This window comes from Danio rerio, chromosome 4 (assembly GCF_049306965.1).
Source record: "Danio rerio strain Tuebingen ecotype United States chromosome 4, GRCz12tu, whole genome shotgun sequence".
Classification (NCBI taxonomy): Eukaryota; Metazoa; Chordata; class Actinopteri; order Cypriniformes; family Danionidae; genus Danio; species Danio rerio.
Window position 1 is genome coordinate 62474902 of NC_133179.1, and position 17151 is coordinate 62492052.

A 17151-nucleotide genomic window follows, 5' to 3' on the forward strand; every position below is an offset into this window, starting at 1 on the left:
TTTAATCTTGAAATTGTGTACAAGCGCGGGACTGAGAATGTGATAGCAGACGCGCTGTCCAGAGCTCCTGGTGCTGAAAGCTCTGTGTAAAGTGTATAGAAAAAAAAATTAGGTGTAATTTTTTTTTACTATGGGTAAACATTGCTAGTGTGTATTGTTCCTGTGTGTGTTTCCTCCATTATCTATCTTTCTCTCTCTCTCTCCACATAAGCGGAGATCAGGTGTAGCTGTGAGAGGGGCGGCGCCAGCTATAAAGGCACGCCGTTGATGCTCCTCATCGAGTTCTCATCCTGTTTCCCCTCGCTATTGTGTGTGTGTCTGAGCAGTTCGCTCTGAGTTCTCTGTGCGACAGTGATCTGTCTGAAACCTTTTTTTTCATAGTAATCTGGTGAGATACTCTGTTAAATACGGTAATAGGACGGTAACCTGCATTAGCGGTGGCTGATTGTGTAATACCTTTCTCCAACCCTGTTTCAAAGTCATCTGGTGAGATACTCTGTTAAATACGGTACTAGGACGGTATCATGTGTTAGCTGTGGCTAATATTTACCTTAAGGCTAAATGATCAAAGGGAAGGCCCTTTTTCTTTTGTCCAGTTTTCTCCTGTTTTGTGGTTAGTTAGGGAGGTTAGAATTGTATGCTTAATTTAAGGAACTTTATTTTTTGGTTTACTTTTTGTTCTCTAATTCTGATTTTGACCTTTTTGTTTAATAAATCTGATACCCCTTTTTGACAACTTGGCCTGTGTGTGTGTGCTTGGGGAGCAGGAACGGGGACTCCGGGTGACCACTTTTTATAGCGGTCATCCTTAAATTTATGTGCGTAGCGGGGTGCATCCGCTACGTAACAGTATCTTACCAATCGTGTTAATATTATTTACGTGGCCAACGATAATAATTTTACACAGTACTGAGTTAACTTTTAGCAAGGTAACAAGATCTACAGCTCAAGGCAATAACTTAGAAGCACATAAACAAGAACACAATTCTTACAAAATGAGAACAAAGATTTATTGAGCTACACTACGATACATGAAACTAACTACGTAATAAGCAAACAACAAACAAACTCGCACACACAGAGGCAGTTTAGAGGATGTAAAATGAGTTGACAACCATCCCAAATTAATTCTAATACTTCTAACAAGATCTTAGAATAACACCTGATAAACCACAAAAGCAGAGATATGGCTTATCTTTAACTGTTTACGAACAATCTGCACCAGGGGCCTGTTTCAGAAAGCAGGTTAAGTGTAAACTCAGAGTATTTTAACCCTGAAATGAGAGAAACTCTGGGTTTTCCTTTTCAAAATGGCAGGTTTGTTAAACTTGAGAAATCGGGGTAAGTCAAGCCTGTTTCTGAAAGAGAGTTAACTTTAACTCAGAGTCAGTTACCGTGGTAACTTACTCTGTGAATCTAACCTGGTCCGGAGCAGGTTTTATTCTCTAAACTCTGAGTTTCTGTCGGTCTCCTCCCCTTTTTTAAAGATGAATCGTATTTTTCGCCTTATACGTTTACACCCACCTATTTTAGAGCTCATTTTGGAGATGCCCATAAAAACGATTAATGGAAACGTCATGATTCACATAACTTTTGAAAATACGCATAATATAACATGTGCATAACTGAGTAGATTAAACTTTTATTTGATAAGAAAAGATGTGCATAAACTACGAAGGAAACACTTAACAAATTACAGTATGTACATTAAAAAAAGGTTTGTTAGAGATGATGATGAAAATGTGAGTGAATGGACAAACCAGCAGACTGAGCACAGTGTAGAACATCTTAAATGTTGTTTTAGTCATTCTAAAATGCCTGAACTGTTTCAGTATTAGTGTATATTATTAATTACCTCCGAGCGTCAGGAGCGTGTCAAGAGTCTCCGCATCTGGCTTCAAACGCCCCCACGTGTTCATTGCGTGTCAGCATTGTCTTGTGTCTCTGAGGCACAAGTACATTTGTTAAATAAATAATTAATTGAAGCAGCTTCTTCTACCGCAGTAAATTCTGTTTTTACTGTTGATATTTGGCGCAAGTTAATCAGGAAGTGACGATTTTGTTCTCTTTGACTCATTGGATAAAAACGCTGCTTTATTTGCATCTTTTATGCAATATTCCAGTTTTGCACAAATTTATGTAATATATTTGGATGGAAACACAGCTATTGCCTACATTTTTGTCACACACAGAACAAAGTCACGTACGAGGCTTGTCCTTTTTCATAAATAATTAGCTTAACCTTTGACATGTACTGTTACTAGATTTATGGGATTATTATTCTGTCTAAAAATTATTTTTTAGTTCTGCTTACCTTCTTAATGTTATATCAACCTCTTTCACTTGATTAATAAAAAGGCAGACACACAAGTGCACTGTTAAATCTATTAAAACTGATAAACGTGTATAAAAGTTTAGAAACATTTTATAAACATCACACATTACATTACTTATTTTATTATACTTAAAAAATTAAATACTTTAAATTAAAAATTACGCATTAACTTGAGCAGCTGTTTTCCCAGGCTAACTGTCTCTGTTTCACTTATGGTTGCTTCTTATTAAATATATACGCTCATATTTGCTATAACTTTGCATGATCAGATTAAATTCAGCCGGAGAAAGAAATGCTGATCTCTTTTTTTAAGATGTTGCCATAGTCACTCGTAATATCTGCGCTCCATTGATAATGCCTTTTTATAGTCACAGTGTGCACGCTTAACTCTGAGTTGGTCTACTCAAAGTTGATTGACCTAACTCATTTCAGCTATTCTGAAACCGAAAACTCAGAGTTTTTAATCTCTCTGTAAATCAACTCAGAGTTCAAGTTTAAACTCCGAGTTGTTTGAACCTCCTTACTGAAACAGGCCCCAGATCAGCAAGAGACGTTTGTTTGTTACTTGCACTTTTGCTGAAGATGAATCTCCCTCGCCAGTTGGCCTTGGGGAAACACAGTGCTCTGTGATGTCCTTGGAATTCCCTCGCTTGTGGGTGGGTAGTTCTGGGATACTGAGGTGATGGATTGCTGAAAGTTCGTGCGGTTTCAAAGCAAAGTTTCTTTGTTGCAGGGTGTCTTTAAGTGACCTGGGGCCTGTTTCAGTAAGGAGGTTCAAACAATTCGGAGTTTAAACTTGAACTCTGAGTTGATTTACCGAGAGATTTTCGGTTTCAGAATAGCTGATCTGAGTTGGGTCAATCAACTTTGAGTAGACCAACTCAGAATTAAGCGCGCACACCGTGACTATAAAAAGGCATTATCAATAGAGCGTAGACATTACGAGTGACTATGGCAACATCTTATAAAAATAGATCAGCATTTCTTTCTCCAGCTGAACTTGATGTGCTCATGCAAAGTTATAGCAAATATGAGTGTATATATTTAAAATGAAGCAACCATCAGGGAAACAGAGACAGTTAGCATGGGAAAACAGCTGCCCAAGTTAATGCGTAATTTTTAATTTTAAGTATTTAAACATTTTAAGTATAATAAAATAAGTAATGTAATGTGTGACGTTTATACTTTTTTTTCTAAACTTTTATACACTTTTATCAGTTTTAATAGATTTAACAGTGCACTTGTTATGTGTCTGCCTTTTTATTGATCAAGTGATAGAGGTTGATATAACATTAAGAAGGTAAGCAGTAATAAAATCATTTAGACAGAATAATAATCCCATTAATCTAGTAACAGTGCATGTCGAAGGTTAATTATTTAAGAAAAAAAGGACAAGCCTCGTACGTGACTTTGTTCTGTGTGTAACAAAAATGTAGGCAATAGCTGTGTTTCCATCAAAATATAGGCTATTACATAAATTTGTGCAAAACTGGAATAACGCCTAAAAATAAAGCAGCGTTTTTATCCAAAGAGTCGAAGAGAACACAATCGTCACTTCCTGATTAACTTGCGGCAAATATCAACAGTAAAAACAGAATTACTGCGGTAGAAGAAGCTGCGTCAATGATTTTTTATTTAATTAATGTACCTGTCCTGAGCCTCAGAAAACAATTGACACACAATGAACACGTGTGGGCGTTTGAAGCCAGACGCGGAGATCTTGACACGCTCCAGACGCTCTGAGGTAATTAATAATATACACTAATACTGAAACAGTAAATGCATTTTAGAATGACTAAAACAACATTTAAGATGTTCTACACTGTGCTCAGTCTGCTGGTTTGTCCTTTCACACACATTTTCATCATCATCTCTAACAAACCATTTTTTAATGTACATACTGTAATTTGTTAAGTGCACTTCGTAGTTTATGTGCATCTTTTCTTATCAAATAAAAGTTTAATCTACTCAGTTATGCACATGTTATATTATGCGTATTTTCAAAAGTTATGTGAATCATGACGTTTCCATCAATCTTTTTTATGCACATCTCCAAAATGAGCTCTAAAATAGCTGTGTGGAAATGTAAGACTAATGCGAGAAATACCGCTTCATCTTTAAAAAGGGGAGGAGACCGACAGAAACTCAGAGTTTAGAGAATAAAACCTGCTCCGGACCAGGTTAGATTCACAGAGTAAGTTACCACGGTAACTGACTCGGAGTTAAAGTTAACTCTCTTTCAGAAACAGGCTTGACTTACCCTGCTTTCTCGAGTTTAACAAACCTGCCATTTTGAAACGGAAAACCCAGAGTTTCTCTCATTTCAGGGTTAAACCACTCTGAGTTTACACTTAACCTGCTTTCTGAAACAGGCCCCTGGTCTGATCCATCCCTATGGCACTGTCTGCCAATGAGCAATTGCCATGAAGGGCGGGGCTACACCCCATGCCGATGTAGAAAGGGTCAATCATTAACACACTGCATGTAGATTTTACATGGTAAAACTCTTGCAAGATTGAAACTATCTTACATCAAATCTTACAAGACACATACTGTTTGTACTACTAGTTTTTCATTTACACCAACAGATTGCAAATGTCACTAGCTTTCATTCAAGACCAGATCTCATACATTTTAGACACACGCAGATCAATTTAATCTGCTTTAAGGGTTAAAACAACACATTGATTAACCTGGTTGGTTGAAATAACCACAGCATATGAGGAACATTATGGTGTATTAATCAAAGATACATCTGCCTTAGTTCTAACATTTAAAGAGATTGTCGTTCATTTGTAAGCATTAATGTTTCTAGAGATCTCTTCGTCTCTACGAAATTGTGCATCTGACAGGATGCACAATTTCAATGTCATTCAAAAGTCTTGTGAGGCGGTTCCTGCTGAAAATCCTGTAAAGCCCCTTTATTTAGTTTAAATCATTTACTAATTTTGCTGAAGGGTACCTGGAACATCTGTGGCCAAAGTATTGGTCAGAATAACCAAAAATCAATTGGTGCTTTGTTATCATGATGGTTTAAGCCCTTAAGCCAGTTCAATGACTGAGACAATTTGGAGATGCCCAAGATTTCAGATTCAACTCGTGTTGACCACTGCAATATGCCCATGAGTTCCTTCAATGTGTTTATTAAGGGATGATGATTTGCTGAAACTCTCCCCACACTGAGTGCATGTAAATGGTTTCTCTCCAGTGTGGATCCTCATGTGGTTATTAAGGTGTGATGAGCAGTAAAAACTCTTCCCACACTGAGTGCATGCGTATGGTTTCTCTGCAGTGTGGATCCTCATGTGTAGATTAAGGTATGATGATTGGCTGAAACTCTTCCCACACTGAGTGCATTTGAATGGTTTCTTTCCAGTGTGGATCATCATGTGGTGATTAAGGTTTGTTAAGCAGTTAAAACTCTTCCCACACTGAGTGCATACGTATGGTTTTTCTCCAGTGTGGATCCTCATGTGTTGATTAAGGTGTGACGATTGTTTGAAACTCTTCGCACACTGAGTGCATGTGAATGGTTTCTTTCCAGTGTGGATCATCATGTGTTGATTAAGGTGTGATGAGCAGTTAAAACTTTTCCCACAAGGAATGCATGTGAATGGTTTCTCTCCAGTGTGGATCATCATGTGTAAATTAAGGTGTGATGATTGGTTGAAACTCTTCCCACACTGAGTGCATGTGAATGGTTTCTTTCCAGTGTGGATCATCATGTGATAACTAAGGTGAGATGATTGGTTGAAACTCTTCCCACACTGAGTGCATGTGAATGGTTTCTCTCCAGTGTGGATTATTATGTGAATCTTAAGTTTGCTTTTGGTTGCGAAACTCTTTCCACACTGAGTGCAGGTGAAACGATTCTTGTCTCTCCTTTTTAAAACACCATCAGTCTGTAAATGAGTTTTTTCCTCAATTTTGACATGATGTTCCTCCTCTTTACTCCCCTCATTCTCTTCAATTAGGTCTGAAATAAATAAAACATTAGTTTTCATTAAGTCTTAAAAACTCTCATCAAAAGCTGAAAAGTGAAAAGACACTGGAAACATTGGCTAAACACACTGTAATTTTGATGCACAGTAAATGTAAAATAAATCAGATCATATTTTGTTTGGTCCATTAACGTGTACACATTTAAGCAGATACAATTCAATTCATCTTTATTTATCTAGTGCTTTTACAATGTAAATTGTGTCAAAGCCGCTTAACATAAAAGTTATAGTGAATTTAAACAGTGTCAGTCCAGTTTTTAGAGTTTTTCATAAAAGTCATTTTGGTCATATTGATAAGACACAGATTTCTACGATTTGTAAAGTGGACAGGGAATACTTGTTTGTTGTGTGCCTGACTGGTAAATGTATCAGAAAAAAAGTTCTGGGGTAACAGCTGAATATTTGCCTCGCAGAAATGAGACATACCTATACAGCATCTGCATAAAGGCTGGAATGTGCACCTTTCCCTTTGTGTGCTGTTGGGTCATTTTCATCCATTCTGGGGTGATTTTGAGGCTTAATTTGGCCAAAACGTTCTCAGTGTTTCAGCAAAGGACTGATATTTGGGGACATCTTATTTTGACATATTCTGGAAAAATGCTCAATTGGCCTCTATTATAATTTTTTTTATAGTGCAAATAAAATACAATAAATAATAACAACAACAACAACATGGAAATCACTCAAATAAGCATATAAATGAGAGTAATAAATTCATTAAGACACAATGAGTTCCCCCATCAATGGGAAAATGCTTTAAAATTTTTTTTAAAAACCTCAATACACTCTGGGCAAATTTACTCCCTTTTCGTTATATTCATGGCTGTTTTTTCTCCACTGACCTCTATTATAAGAAAAATTTTTTTATTGCAAAGCCATGACAGCACATATTCATGAATTTATGATTGTTGGTGTTCTTCGTAACGACATTGTTTAATTGGTCCTCCCATGTGACGGCAAAAAGGAAATGGGTGAGAGAATAAAGGAGGAGGAGGAGAGTTAAAGAAGACAGCATTATGTGGTGTGTAGAAGAAAGAGAAGTTGACTGTACTGTTGCTGTGTGGGGAAAGGAGTAAAGAAGTCGGGTCGAGACGAGCAGTGTAAACTTAACGACTGGCTGTGAGAAACAAAAAGCGGAAGTATGTATTGAAGCAACAGAGCAAAGACCGCTGTCTTGTTACTGAAGTGCACGTGACGTCGTTTGAATGTGTGCGTCACTAAAGACTTCAGTGCAATGTGTCCTGAACAAAATCAACTTACCGATTTATCTTTCTCGCTGGCATGGAGTCAGCTGCCAACTCACCGGCTGGGTTCACCAACAACCTCAACCTTCACATCCACATTCGCCATTCCCCACACATTTGCCTTGACCCCTCCGCTCCGTGGGTAAGAAGCAAAAGTTTTTGTTTTCTTTGCCCAAATTCTCATTTTGTTTCTCTTGTTTTGTTTTCTCCCTGTACTATTGTTATCATTATTATTTTCCCCGTTGTCAAATCTGACAAATCTGCTGGCCTGAAATCATTTGCATTTTTTTTCTTTCATTTGAGTTATTAGTGCTGAGGGTTCTGCGTTTCATTGTTATATTGTTTGATTTGTTGTTGATACTGCTGTTTGTGTGTGAAAAGTATTTTTTATTATTATTATTGACTAATACAAACTTTATTTAGACAATTACAGCAATTATCTGAGTTTTTTTCTGGTTCTCATTGTTTGTTATTTTATTTATTTAATTATTTTTTATTATTTGTAACTGGTGGTGAGAGCTAGCCGTGGTATATTTTGTTTGAAATGTATTTTGACAGATATTCTGTCTGGCGCCCAAGATTAACTACTTAAAAACAAGTGACAAACATATTTGTTTAATATTTGTTTATTGTATTTTTTTTGGGGGGGAAATCACCATTCCCACATCACCATTACATTTCCCTGTTGGGAAGAGATTTGTGATTTTTAAAATTGATTATCAGTTTCAGTGCAAAAAAGTTTCTGCCTTATGGAGTATAGTGTGTATGTGTGTGTGTGTGTGTGTGTGTGTGTGTGTGTGTGTGTGAGAGAGAGAAAGAGAGAGAAGCTGGATTTATTGACCTTATTCTAAAATGCGGAAGTGTGTCTGTTTTCGCGATTGTTTTAGAACTTCCGATTCAGTCGCCTAAGGTAGAAATGACTAGGAATAATAAACGGCAGAAAATGGTCAAACTACTTGCTCAACAAGCAAATGTTTGCATGACTATACAGACCAAGTAGAATAATATAATAAGGAAATATCAGTTTGCAACATCAAACAGCGAAAATAGCATTTTTTAATATCTAAAAATGAATGTAAGTGAAAGACCGGAAGTCTGGTGCCAAAAAGATTCAAATGGCTGCGGCTGCTCGTCTGCGAAGAATAAGGTGAATACTCTAGCCTGGCGCCGCATCACACACCACCGCTGACTGCACGCTTACCTCGCGAAATAGACGAGGCCTTACTCGCCACGTTCGCCATTGTGATATTCTTTAAAATGACAGGGGGCAGTCAAAAGAAACCCACTGTAGAGTCAGACGGATAAACAGAGAAGTAGAAAGTTTCCGAAACTACGTCATTTCATTAATATCGTTCAATGTTTTTAAACTAAATAGATTTTTTGTTTATATAAATTATTTTAATGATATAAGGATTTCTATGACCATTCAAGATTTTTTTTAATCAAACTTTGGTGCATCACTTGCTTTTGTTCATATCTCGGACAGTTCCACCCATTATAATTTCTTAAAACATTCTTAAAACATTAATGAATGCAGAACATGGGTTGCTCTACAAATACATATTTTTATTATGGCAAGAATAAAAGCAACAACAACAACAACAACAACAAAAAAGTACACTTACTAAAAAATACATGTTTCTTTAGATTTAGCCCGCTCCACAATTCACAGATTACTGTCTGGCTAGTTTTTCTCCTCTGCTTATGCTAAAAGGCAATAATGGTCCAACGTTTCTGACAATTAACACCAATAAAGCCTAGAAAAACAGGGCATCAGTATATTGTAAACTGATAGGTTCAAATATTCCCTGTGTGTTTTGTTTTTGTGGAGTTTCAGTGCACTTTACTGACGCATTTCATTAAAACAGTTTGAATAGAGAGAACAGAGAGAATTCTAGACATCTAATTGTTGTTGTTCTGAGATTGTATGTAGAGCAGTCTACAAACTTGTTGTGAGTGTTGAAGCTGGCCTCTGCTGATGAAACTGCAAACTATCTACAATAAACTTTCTTTTAATTGAATCTCTGACTCCTGCTCTTCTTCATCTGATAGACTGGTCATTTTTGGGTTAAAACTGTTGGTCCCCCTACAAAGTGTATTTCTGCACGCACACTATAATCTGCTGTTTTATTCCACTGAACTCCATATAAAAGACAGAAACTTATTTGAACAGGCCCATCTAAAGGGTGAATGCAGCCAACTGATGATCAACAGTAAAAATGACACATTTGACCTCTTCCCAACAAGGAAAACAGCAACAATCTAGAATGCATGATTATTTGGTGTCATGGCTTTGCGGTTAAAAAATGTGGTTATAATGGAAGTCAATGGGTCAAAAACAGCCAAGAACATAATGAAAGGGTATATAGATTGCGAGATTAATCGTATTATCATCACGATAACTATATTTTTGGCCCATGATCATGAAAATGGGAGACTAATAATACATAAAAGAATGACAAAAGACATGAGAACAAGTAACAGATTAAACTCATTCCTGTCTTTCAATGAGTGCTTATGTACATTTAGGAGAACTAGCACACTCAGGGCTGCAAGATGGATTTAATTTAGTATTCTTCTTATTAAAATATATCTGAATGAGGATTAAATGACTGAGTTGGTCTATGAGAATGAAAACTAACCTGTTTGTTCCTGTGGATCTTCCTGTTTGACTGTAATTGCTTCTTCAATCTTCACATCTTCACTCTCCTCTTTAATAAACGCCATCTTTATAACAGTGTGGAGATCAGTCGCTTCAGCAGGAGCTTTTCTCTGTGTTTGGACACTTTATCCTGTTTAAAATGAACAAAACAATAAAAATGTTCCATTTAAAATAAATAAAACAATAAACAGAAACAAAATAACTTTTCTTCAACACTTGCTTCAACAGTCTCTTTGTATGAAAGAAACTAAAAAGAAATAAGGCAAGTCAGAGCAAGAAACAAAAGCCACAAATGACCTGATTAAAACTAGTACTCCATTTCTTATAGTGATGTATACTTAGAATGGAATGACATTATACTATTTAATAAAGTAAACCTTCATTAAAACACTTATTACATGCTTTTACATCCCTGTAACTTTATTTGAGTATGTTCTTAATTGTTGTTTGTTTTATTTACTTTATTGTCTGCTTACAGCAACGTGTAGCATTTTTTTGCCCAAGACAAATTTTCTCTCGGTGACAAAAAGTGTATCCTATCTTTATTCAAACAATAGACCTCATTACTGTGAGTTAAATAGTACTGTGTTGTATAAAGGGTTAAAATAATATTGTCAACAGCAGGTACATAATTTAGCACTGAATAAAAAACCATAAGTGTAAACGCTTTAAAACAAACCTTTCTCCAGTTGAATCACAGCGCGGGAGCGGCGCAGGCTTATGACGTCACATCTCACGCCAAAATTAAAGTCTTTTTTTTTCTTCTTTTTTTTGCCACTTACTCTTAGTCATGAGTCATGACTTATATAGTTTCTCTCAGCGCTTGGACATTTTATCATGTTTAAAATGAACAAAGCAATAAAAATGTCCTGTTTAAAATAAATAAAACTATGAATAGAAACAAAATAACTTCCCTTCAACAGTTACTTTATATGAGAGTAATTAACAAAAATAAATCTGGTAAGTCCGAGCAAGAAACAACAGCCACAAATGAGCTGATTAAAACTAGTACTGCATTTTTTATATATAGTGATGTACACTTAGAATGAAGTGAAATTATGCCATTTAATCAATTAAACCTTCATTAAGACACTTAATACACACACGTTGTTCAATAGTTCTCTTTACTTTGAGTAAAATAGTATTACGTTGTATAAAGGGTTAAAATAAAATTGTCAACAGCAGAACTTCATTTAGTATTGGATGAAAAACCTGAAACTTTAATCAATCGCTTTATATCTGTGTAAAAGCTTTAAAACAAACCTTTCTCCAGTTGATTCACTTTTTTTTGTCATAAGAAAAAATATCTAAAATCAAATACAAATAATACTATTAGACAGAAAGGGGAAAAATATTAATATAATTACAGTATTATTATTAATAATAATACTAAAATTACTAAATTAAACAAACAAAATTAAACAAATGAATGAAATTACTATGACACTCAAACAAATCACCATAAGGAAAGCAACTAAAATCGAGAATCTTCTTTAAATACATCTGCATAATATTTCAGGAATCTTAGATTTTTTTTGTTGTTAATAAGATGAAGTGATTTTAGGAGGGAGTTAAATTCTATTCTAAAATGAGCAAATGAGTAATTATTTGCAAATTTCTGTTTGTGAATGAAAAATTTGCCATATAAGATTAACAAAAAATGTATGATGTGTTCCAGGGATTTAGCTTTTGGGTTATTATAATAGAAATAATGTTTTTTAGATTAAAGCAATTCACAGCGTTGGCAAAAGCAGATATATGAGAATTTAGGAGTGACCAAAATTGCTTGGATATTGGACAATCAAAAAACATATGTACAAGTGTTTCCTCTGCTTGTTCGCAGAAAGAACAGGGGCTGTCTATTTTAATAAATTTGGAAATACTAAAATTTTACAGAGTAGTTATTCTGTACAATTTTAAAGTGTATTTCTTTTGCCTTGTTGGAAATGCAATATTTCCCTGGTAAAAGCCAGGTTCTAGTCTATATCCTCAACCAAAGACCTCCAGTAACACTTTCCTCTAAAATTAATTTTCCTTTTAAATTGAAAAATTTGACACACAAAGCTATTGTTTCATTTCTTATCTAACAGACTAACACCTTCTAAAAGCAAAGGAGAATGAATATTCACTAAGCTCCTTGAGTTAAATCTACAGTGAGTTTGACTAGGTGAACTAAACCACGTGATACTGCCTTAACAACTTTATTAAATTTGTTAGGAGGAGTTGGAAAACAGTGGTAGGTTATAAATTGTTCATATGAAAGAATGTTTCATGCATCATTAAACAAGCAAAGATTACAGTTAATATTATTTTGAAAACAACTTTGGAAAAATAACAATTTGTTTCTGATTGTAATATCTCGGTTATTCCATAAGAAAAATCGGTGGGGAGAAAAATTGTGAACGTAACCAAGCTTCCAAGCAAGCAGACATTGCTTAGAGGGAAGATAATTACATTAAGGAAGAAACAAAAGACTACCAATTTTGTCAAAAAGTAGTTGGGAATAAAAAAACAAATATGTGTTGGACTGGTTAAGCATCTCTTCCAAATAATCTTCCAAATAATTGTAAAAATGTATATGATTTCAGAAAAATCTTAGAAATTTACACCCCCCTCTGCTTTACTACTAGAAAGAACTTCCTTTTTCAACTTATGAGGTTTGTTCTTCCAGATAAATTTTAAGAAAACAGTATTCATTTCTTTGGCCATTTTGTTTTCAACAAATTAAGATAACGTTGGATATACAAAATGAGAAAGACCCTCTGCCTTGGACAAAAAAACTCTTCCATATAATGACAGGTCCCGTTGTAGCCAGGAATTAAGAATATTTTTTAGTTTTGGTGATCCTAGACAAAAAAATAAAAAATAAGGGCTGTCTCACTAAAAGTTTTTCAATAACATAAATAAATAAATATTTAATTGTGGATCTAACAGGGATATCTTCTGTATATTCATAATTAAAATTATGAACAGGCATTATCTCACATTTAGAGATATTCAGCTTTAGACCAGAAACAATTGAGAAGTCAGAAATTGAAAATTAAATTTGATATGTTGGAGTCATCTTTTAGAAATAAAGTGGTGTCATCTGCCAATTGTGAAATCTTAATCTTCCTCCCAAAAACAGAAATTTCTTTCAAATCTTGATTTTGCACAATGCTTAACGATAGAAACTCTGTAACTAATAAAAATAAAAAGAAAGAGATTGGGCAGCTTTGCCTAATACCACACAAAATATCAAATCCATTAGAAGTATTAAAATTAATAATCACTGAACTATTGATTCCTAACAAAAGTTCCCAAATCCAAATAACCTCAATGCTTTAAACAGAAACTGGTGCTCAATCATATTAAAAGCTTTATAAAAATCAAGAGAAAGAATGAGACCATTTGAATAAATAGAATCAGCAAAATCTAGCAAATCCAAAACCAATCTTACGTTATTAGAAACATGGCGGCCTTTTATAAACCCAGGCTGAGTTTCAGAAATAATAGAATCAAGATTTGTTTTTAATCTGTTGGCAAAGTGTTATTTTTTTGTTTATTTTTTTGTCACTCACTGTTGTAGTCATGATATGATACATTTCTCCTTCATTTTCCACTTCACACAACATCTGCTATCTCTCTCACATACAAAGACATTCAGTATTTAAAGTTGATCAAAACTTTTAATCCAAACAATTTAAAACAATTTTGTTTAATTTATATAATCCACTAAGACTAAGTGTTGAAAGCAGAAAATCCCAAAATTCTAAAATGTATAACAAATAATCTGATGGGTGTTTTGAGCTAAAACTTTACAGACACATTCTGGAGACACAAAAGACTCATCTTAAATCTTGAAAAGGGGTAAAATAGGTGCCCTTTAAGTAAAAAGTACCCATTACTACTTCATGTTTTAGTTTACTAACTGAGTCATTATCACTATAAAGTGCCTTTGATGTCCCACAAGATCAAATCAGTCCTATATGGACATAAAGCGAAATAACATTCTGATGTTTTGCAGTAATTAATAGAGTTTACATACATATCAAAATCTCTGGATGCCAAATGTAGAAAGAAGTTATAAATACATGTATAGTAAGAAGGCTAGTTTCAAAGAGTAACTAAAAATACAATTTTAAAGGATACAAAAGTTTGGATGATAGCATTTTTAGGAGAACTGGAAAAGTCAACGCAAAACACTTCATATTAAGTATACTCCCAAAGCAAATCACTTTCTTCAGACTGAATACAGTAAAGAGCATTTGGGGAAATATTATTATTAGATTGAGCAAGTTTGTGATTTAGTGGAGAGCAGTTATTAGTAGAGACTTCACCAACTTTATTATAAGAGGAATTTATTTAAAACTCCTACCATTCTGTCACTTAAATATATACCAAAAACTCACGCAAACAGGTAAAGAAATCCGAGATCTATTAGTAATTGAGGGAATGTTTTTGTTTGACATGTACTGAGAAGATTTGTGCAGTCAAATATAAAATAATGTAAAAATACTTCGGGGCCAGGCTTGACTGAAGGTATTATACAGAGCCGGCCCAAGGCATAATAAGCGAACTAAGCGGCTGCTTAGGGCCCCGTGGCCACAAGGGGCCCCCAAGAGTGCTTGAAATTATTGTGTGACTGTTGTTTTAGTTTGTTGAGTTGTGGAATAGTGGTGGGACAAAATATATGCCCATTTATAGTGTTATTTCTGACCGCGATACATACTCGGGCGCCAAGATATTTGCCTAAATTTACAAAAGATCTGATTTAATTAATGAGTTTTTAACACCGACTGCAGCAGATAACTGCTTGAGCTACAGTACACACAGCCGCCACCAGATGGTGCTTCCCGTAATGGCGGATCGTTAGACATACATCAGCGTCATGTAAACCACTGAGATGAGCCATTGCAACGGGGAAAATCTAAGGCATACAGACACTTTCTTCTGTCCAAGCTGGACCAATGTATTTGTGTTTCGGACATCCAGCACCCCCGAATTTGCCACTAGTTTCTTTCTAACAGACGCGCTTTCACTTCGCTATATCGCTCGCGCGTGCCCGCGGCCCGTGCAACTTCTTATGTGCTCAAACTTTTTAACTATATAAAGAGAATAAATAAATATATATATATATATATATATATATATATATATATATATATATATATATATATATATATATATATATAAAATATATAAAGATATTAATAGGACATAAACATATAATTTGAAGGGCCTTGCGTTTATTTGACTCTTACAGACCTTGTCAAAGTCTTGTAGATGGTATTTTGGCAAAAAAATATTAGGGGAATTAAAAAAATTAAATAGATGAGTAAATAACTAATGTTCTCTACTGCTGAAATCATACGTGCTCCGAGGGGCCTGTGCTCACCTCTCAGAGCATTCTGATCAATCGAAAAAATTGTGGGAATACACATTTTTTTATTAAAAATAAACCAGGGCTAAGCACAAAATGTTTCCATGTTTACATAAAATTAGTTGATCAAATTGTAATAAGTTTAAGTTTACAGAAAATTAGAAAGCAATAAATTACTATTTGGCAGTTTTTTTCTTAAAGGCATATTCCATTAAATTGAAATTCTGCTGCTGTGATAGAGATGTGCTCTCTTCAGTCATAAACTGCTCTCTGCACATCAGTATTTTAAGCTTGTTTGACAGATGTGCACTTATTTTACATTGTTGCAATTCTATAAATGCGTGTTTATAAAAGAAATTCATCATAAATTTTTGATGCATTTTCCCCCTTCATTTACCAAAATTGTGATATATTGTGGCTGGTTTTTTGTGATCTATCAATATATCGCAGAATCACTGATATCGTGATTGAAGAAGCAGTGCCCGGAACAGCAGCAAAATGCTTTTTCATGAACTTGGTGATAAAAAATACGCTTCTGATTTATACAATTGACAGTTGGTAAATACACTGCAAAAATTATTTTCTTTCTTATAGTTTTTGTGTGATTTTTAGTCCAAATATCTAAAAATTGTTAAACCAATAAACATTTTATAGAAGGATTTTTAGTCAAAATGATATGAATTTTTCATTAAAAAAGCTCAGTAATCTGCCAATTAGGGTAAATAAAAAATATTGTTTTAGGTTTTAAATAAGATTATTTTACTGATCTCATTGGCAGATAAATTTGTTTTACAAAAAAAAAAAATTCACTTAATATAGAATTATTTCTGAAAACTGAAAATTTTTTGTACGTATTTACTAATTTGATTGATATGCGAGTATGTCTAGAAAATGCTTCCTGATTTAGTTTGATTTTAATTTAAATAGATGTTTTAAGTTATTTAAACTACAAAATACAATATGAATTTTTTCAGTATTAACATTTATATCCAATTCAAAAAAATGTATCTTTATTGTTACTATGTTTGACTGTTTGGCAGCGTCTTGTGCCTGAATAATAATAAAAATCAGTATGTTATTGGCTACTTCCAGCTGCTTTTGTTTCTGCCAGCCCATATTAATGTTTTGTGTCTAATTATTTAGATTTGTGGCAAGTAGTCATATAAAAAGTTGGATCAATAGGAAGTTGTTTCTGCAGAATAATATTTAGAATTGTCTTAAAACATATATTTTTTTATGTAAGCAACACAGCTACAGCGAATAAAATCAATAATGTGTGTTTTAAATTCATAGTGTGCGAATTATCAATGATTGACGATAATTTTTCATATTGTTTGTACCAAGGGGGCCCCAAATAAAATCCTGCTTAGGGCCCCTTGAAGGCTTGGGCCGGCCCTGTTGATGAGTATTATGAACAATTGATCGGCGCAGCCGAATTGGACCATCTCCATTTTATATACTCCCAGCCACTCACCATTTTTCTGTTTATTGTCTTTTTGCCAGCATTAAACATTCTTTTACTTGCAATTGGGTTCCACGTCGTGCTT

General features: G+C 34.4%; 2 protein-coding genes across 4 annotated transcripts in view; one reads left to right on the plus strand and one right to left on the minus strand.

The window, feature by feature from the left end:
* LOC141381809 (uncharacterized) overlaps window positions 1-17151 on the plus strand; it is a 705874-nt gene that overhangs the window by 101410 nt on the left and 587313 nt on the right. The gene's annotated exons all lie outside the window — the stretch shown is intronic.
* LOC137488698 (uncharacterized) lies at window positions 989-10972 on the minus strand. Of its 3 annotated transcripts, none has more exons than XR_012402624.1 (4): window positions 10922-10972; window positions 10223-10372; window positions 4785-6311; window positions 989-1229 (listed from the first exon to the last, which is right to left on the minus strand). XR_012402624.1 is itself a non-coding variant. In XM_068215706.2 (3 exons), exons 2-3 carry the CDS (start codon window positions 10305-10307, stop codon window positions 5428-5430), a joined length of 969 nt encoding a protein of 322 aa, XP_068071807.1. In that variant the 5' UTR covers window positions 10308-10372; window positions 10922-10972; the 3' UTR covers window positions 3580-5427. The 3 variants fall into 3 exon arrangements, 1 of the variants encoding a protein (XP_068071807.1); XR_012402623.1 differs by having other exon boundaries at window positions 4773-6311; XM_068215706.2 differs by lacking the exon at window positions 989-1229 and having other exon boundaries at window positions 3580-6311.

What these genes read in the sequence shown, in the direction of transcription:
- LOC137488698 (XM_068215706.2), bottom strand. Translation starts at nt 10,307, where the DNA reads ATGGCGTTTATTAAAGAGGAGAGTGAAGATGTGAAGATTGAAGAAGCA. An exon ending in AGATCCACAGGAACAAACAG is followed by an intron (nt 6,312 to 10,222) that starts GTTAGTTTTCAT and finishes TATTTATTTCAG; the next exon opens with ACCTAATTGAAGAGAATGAG.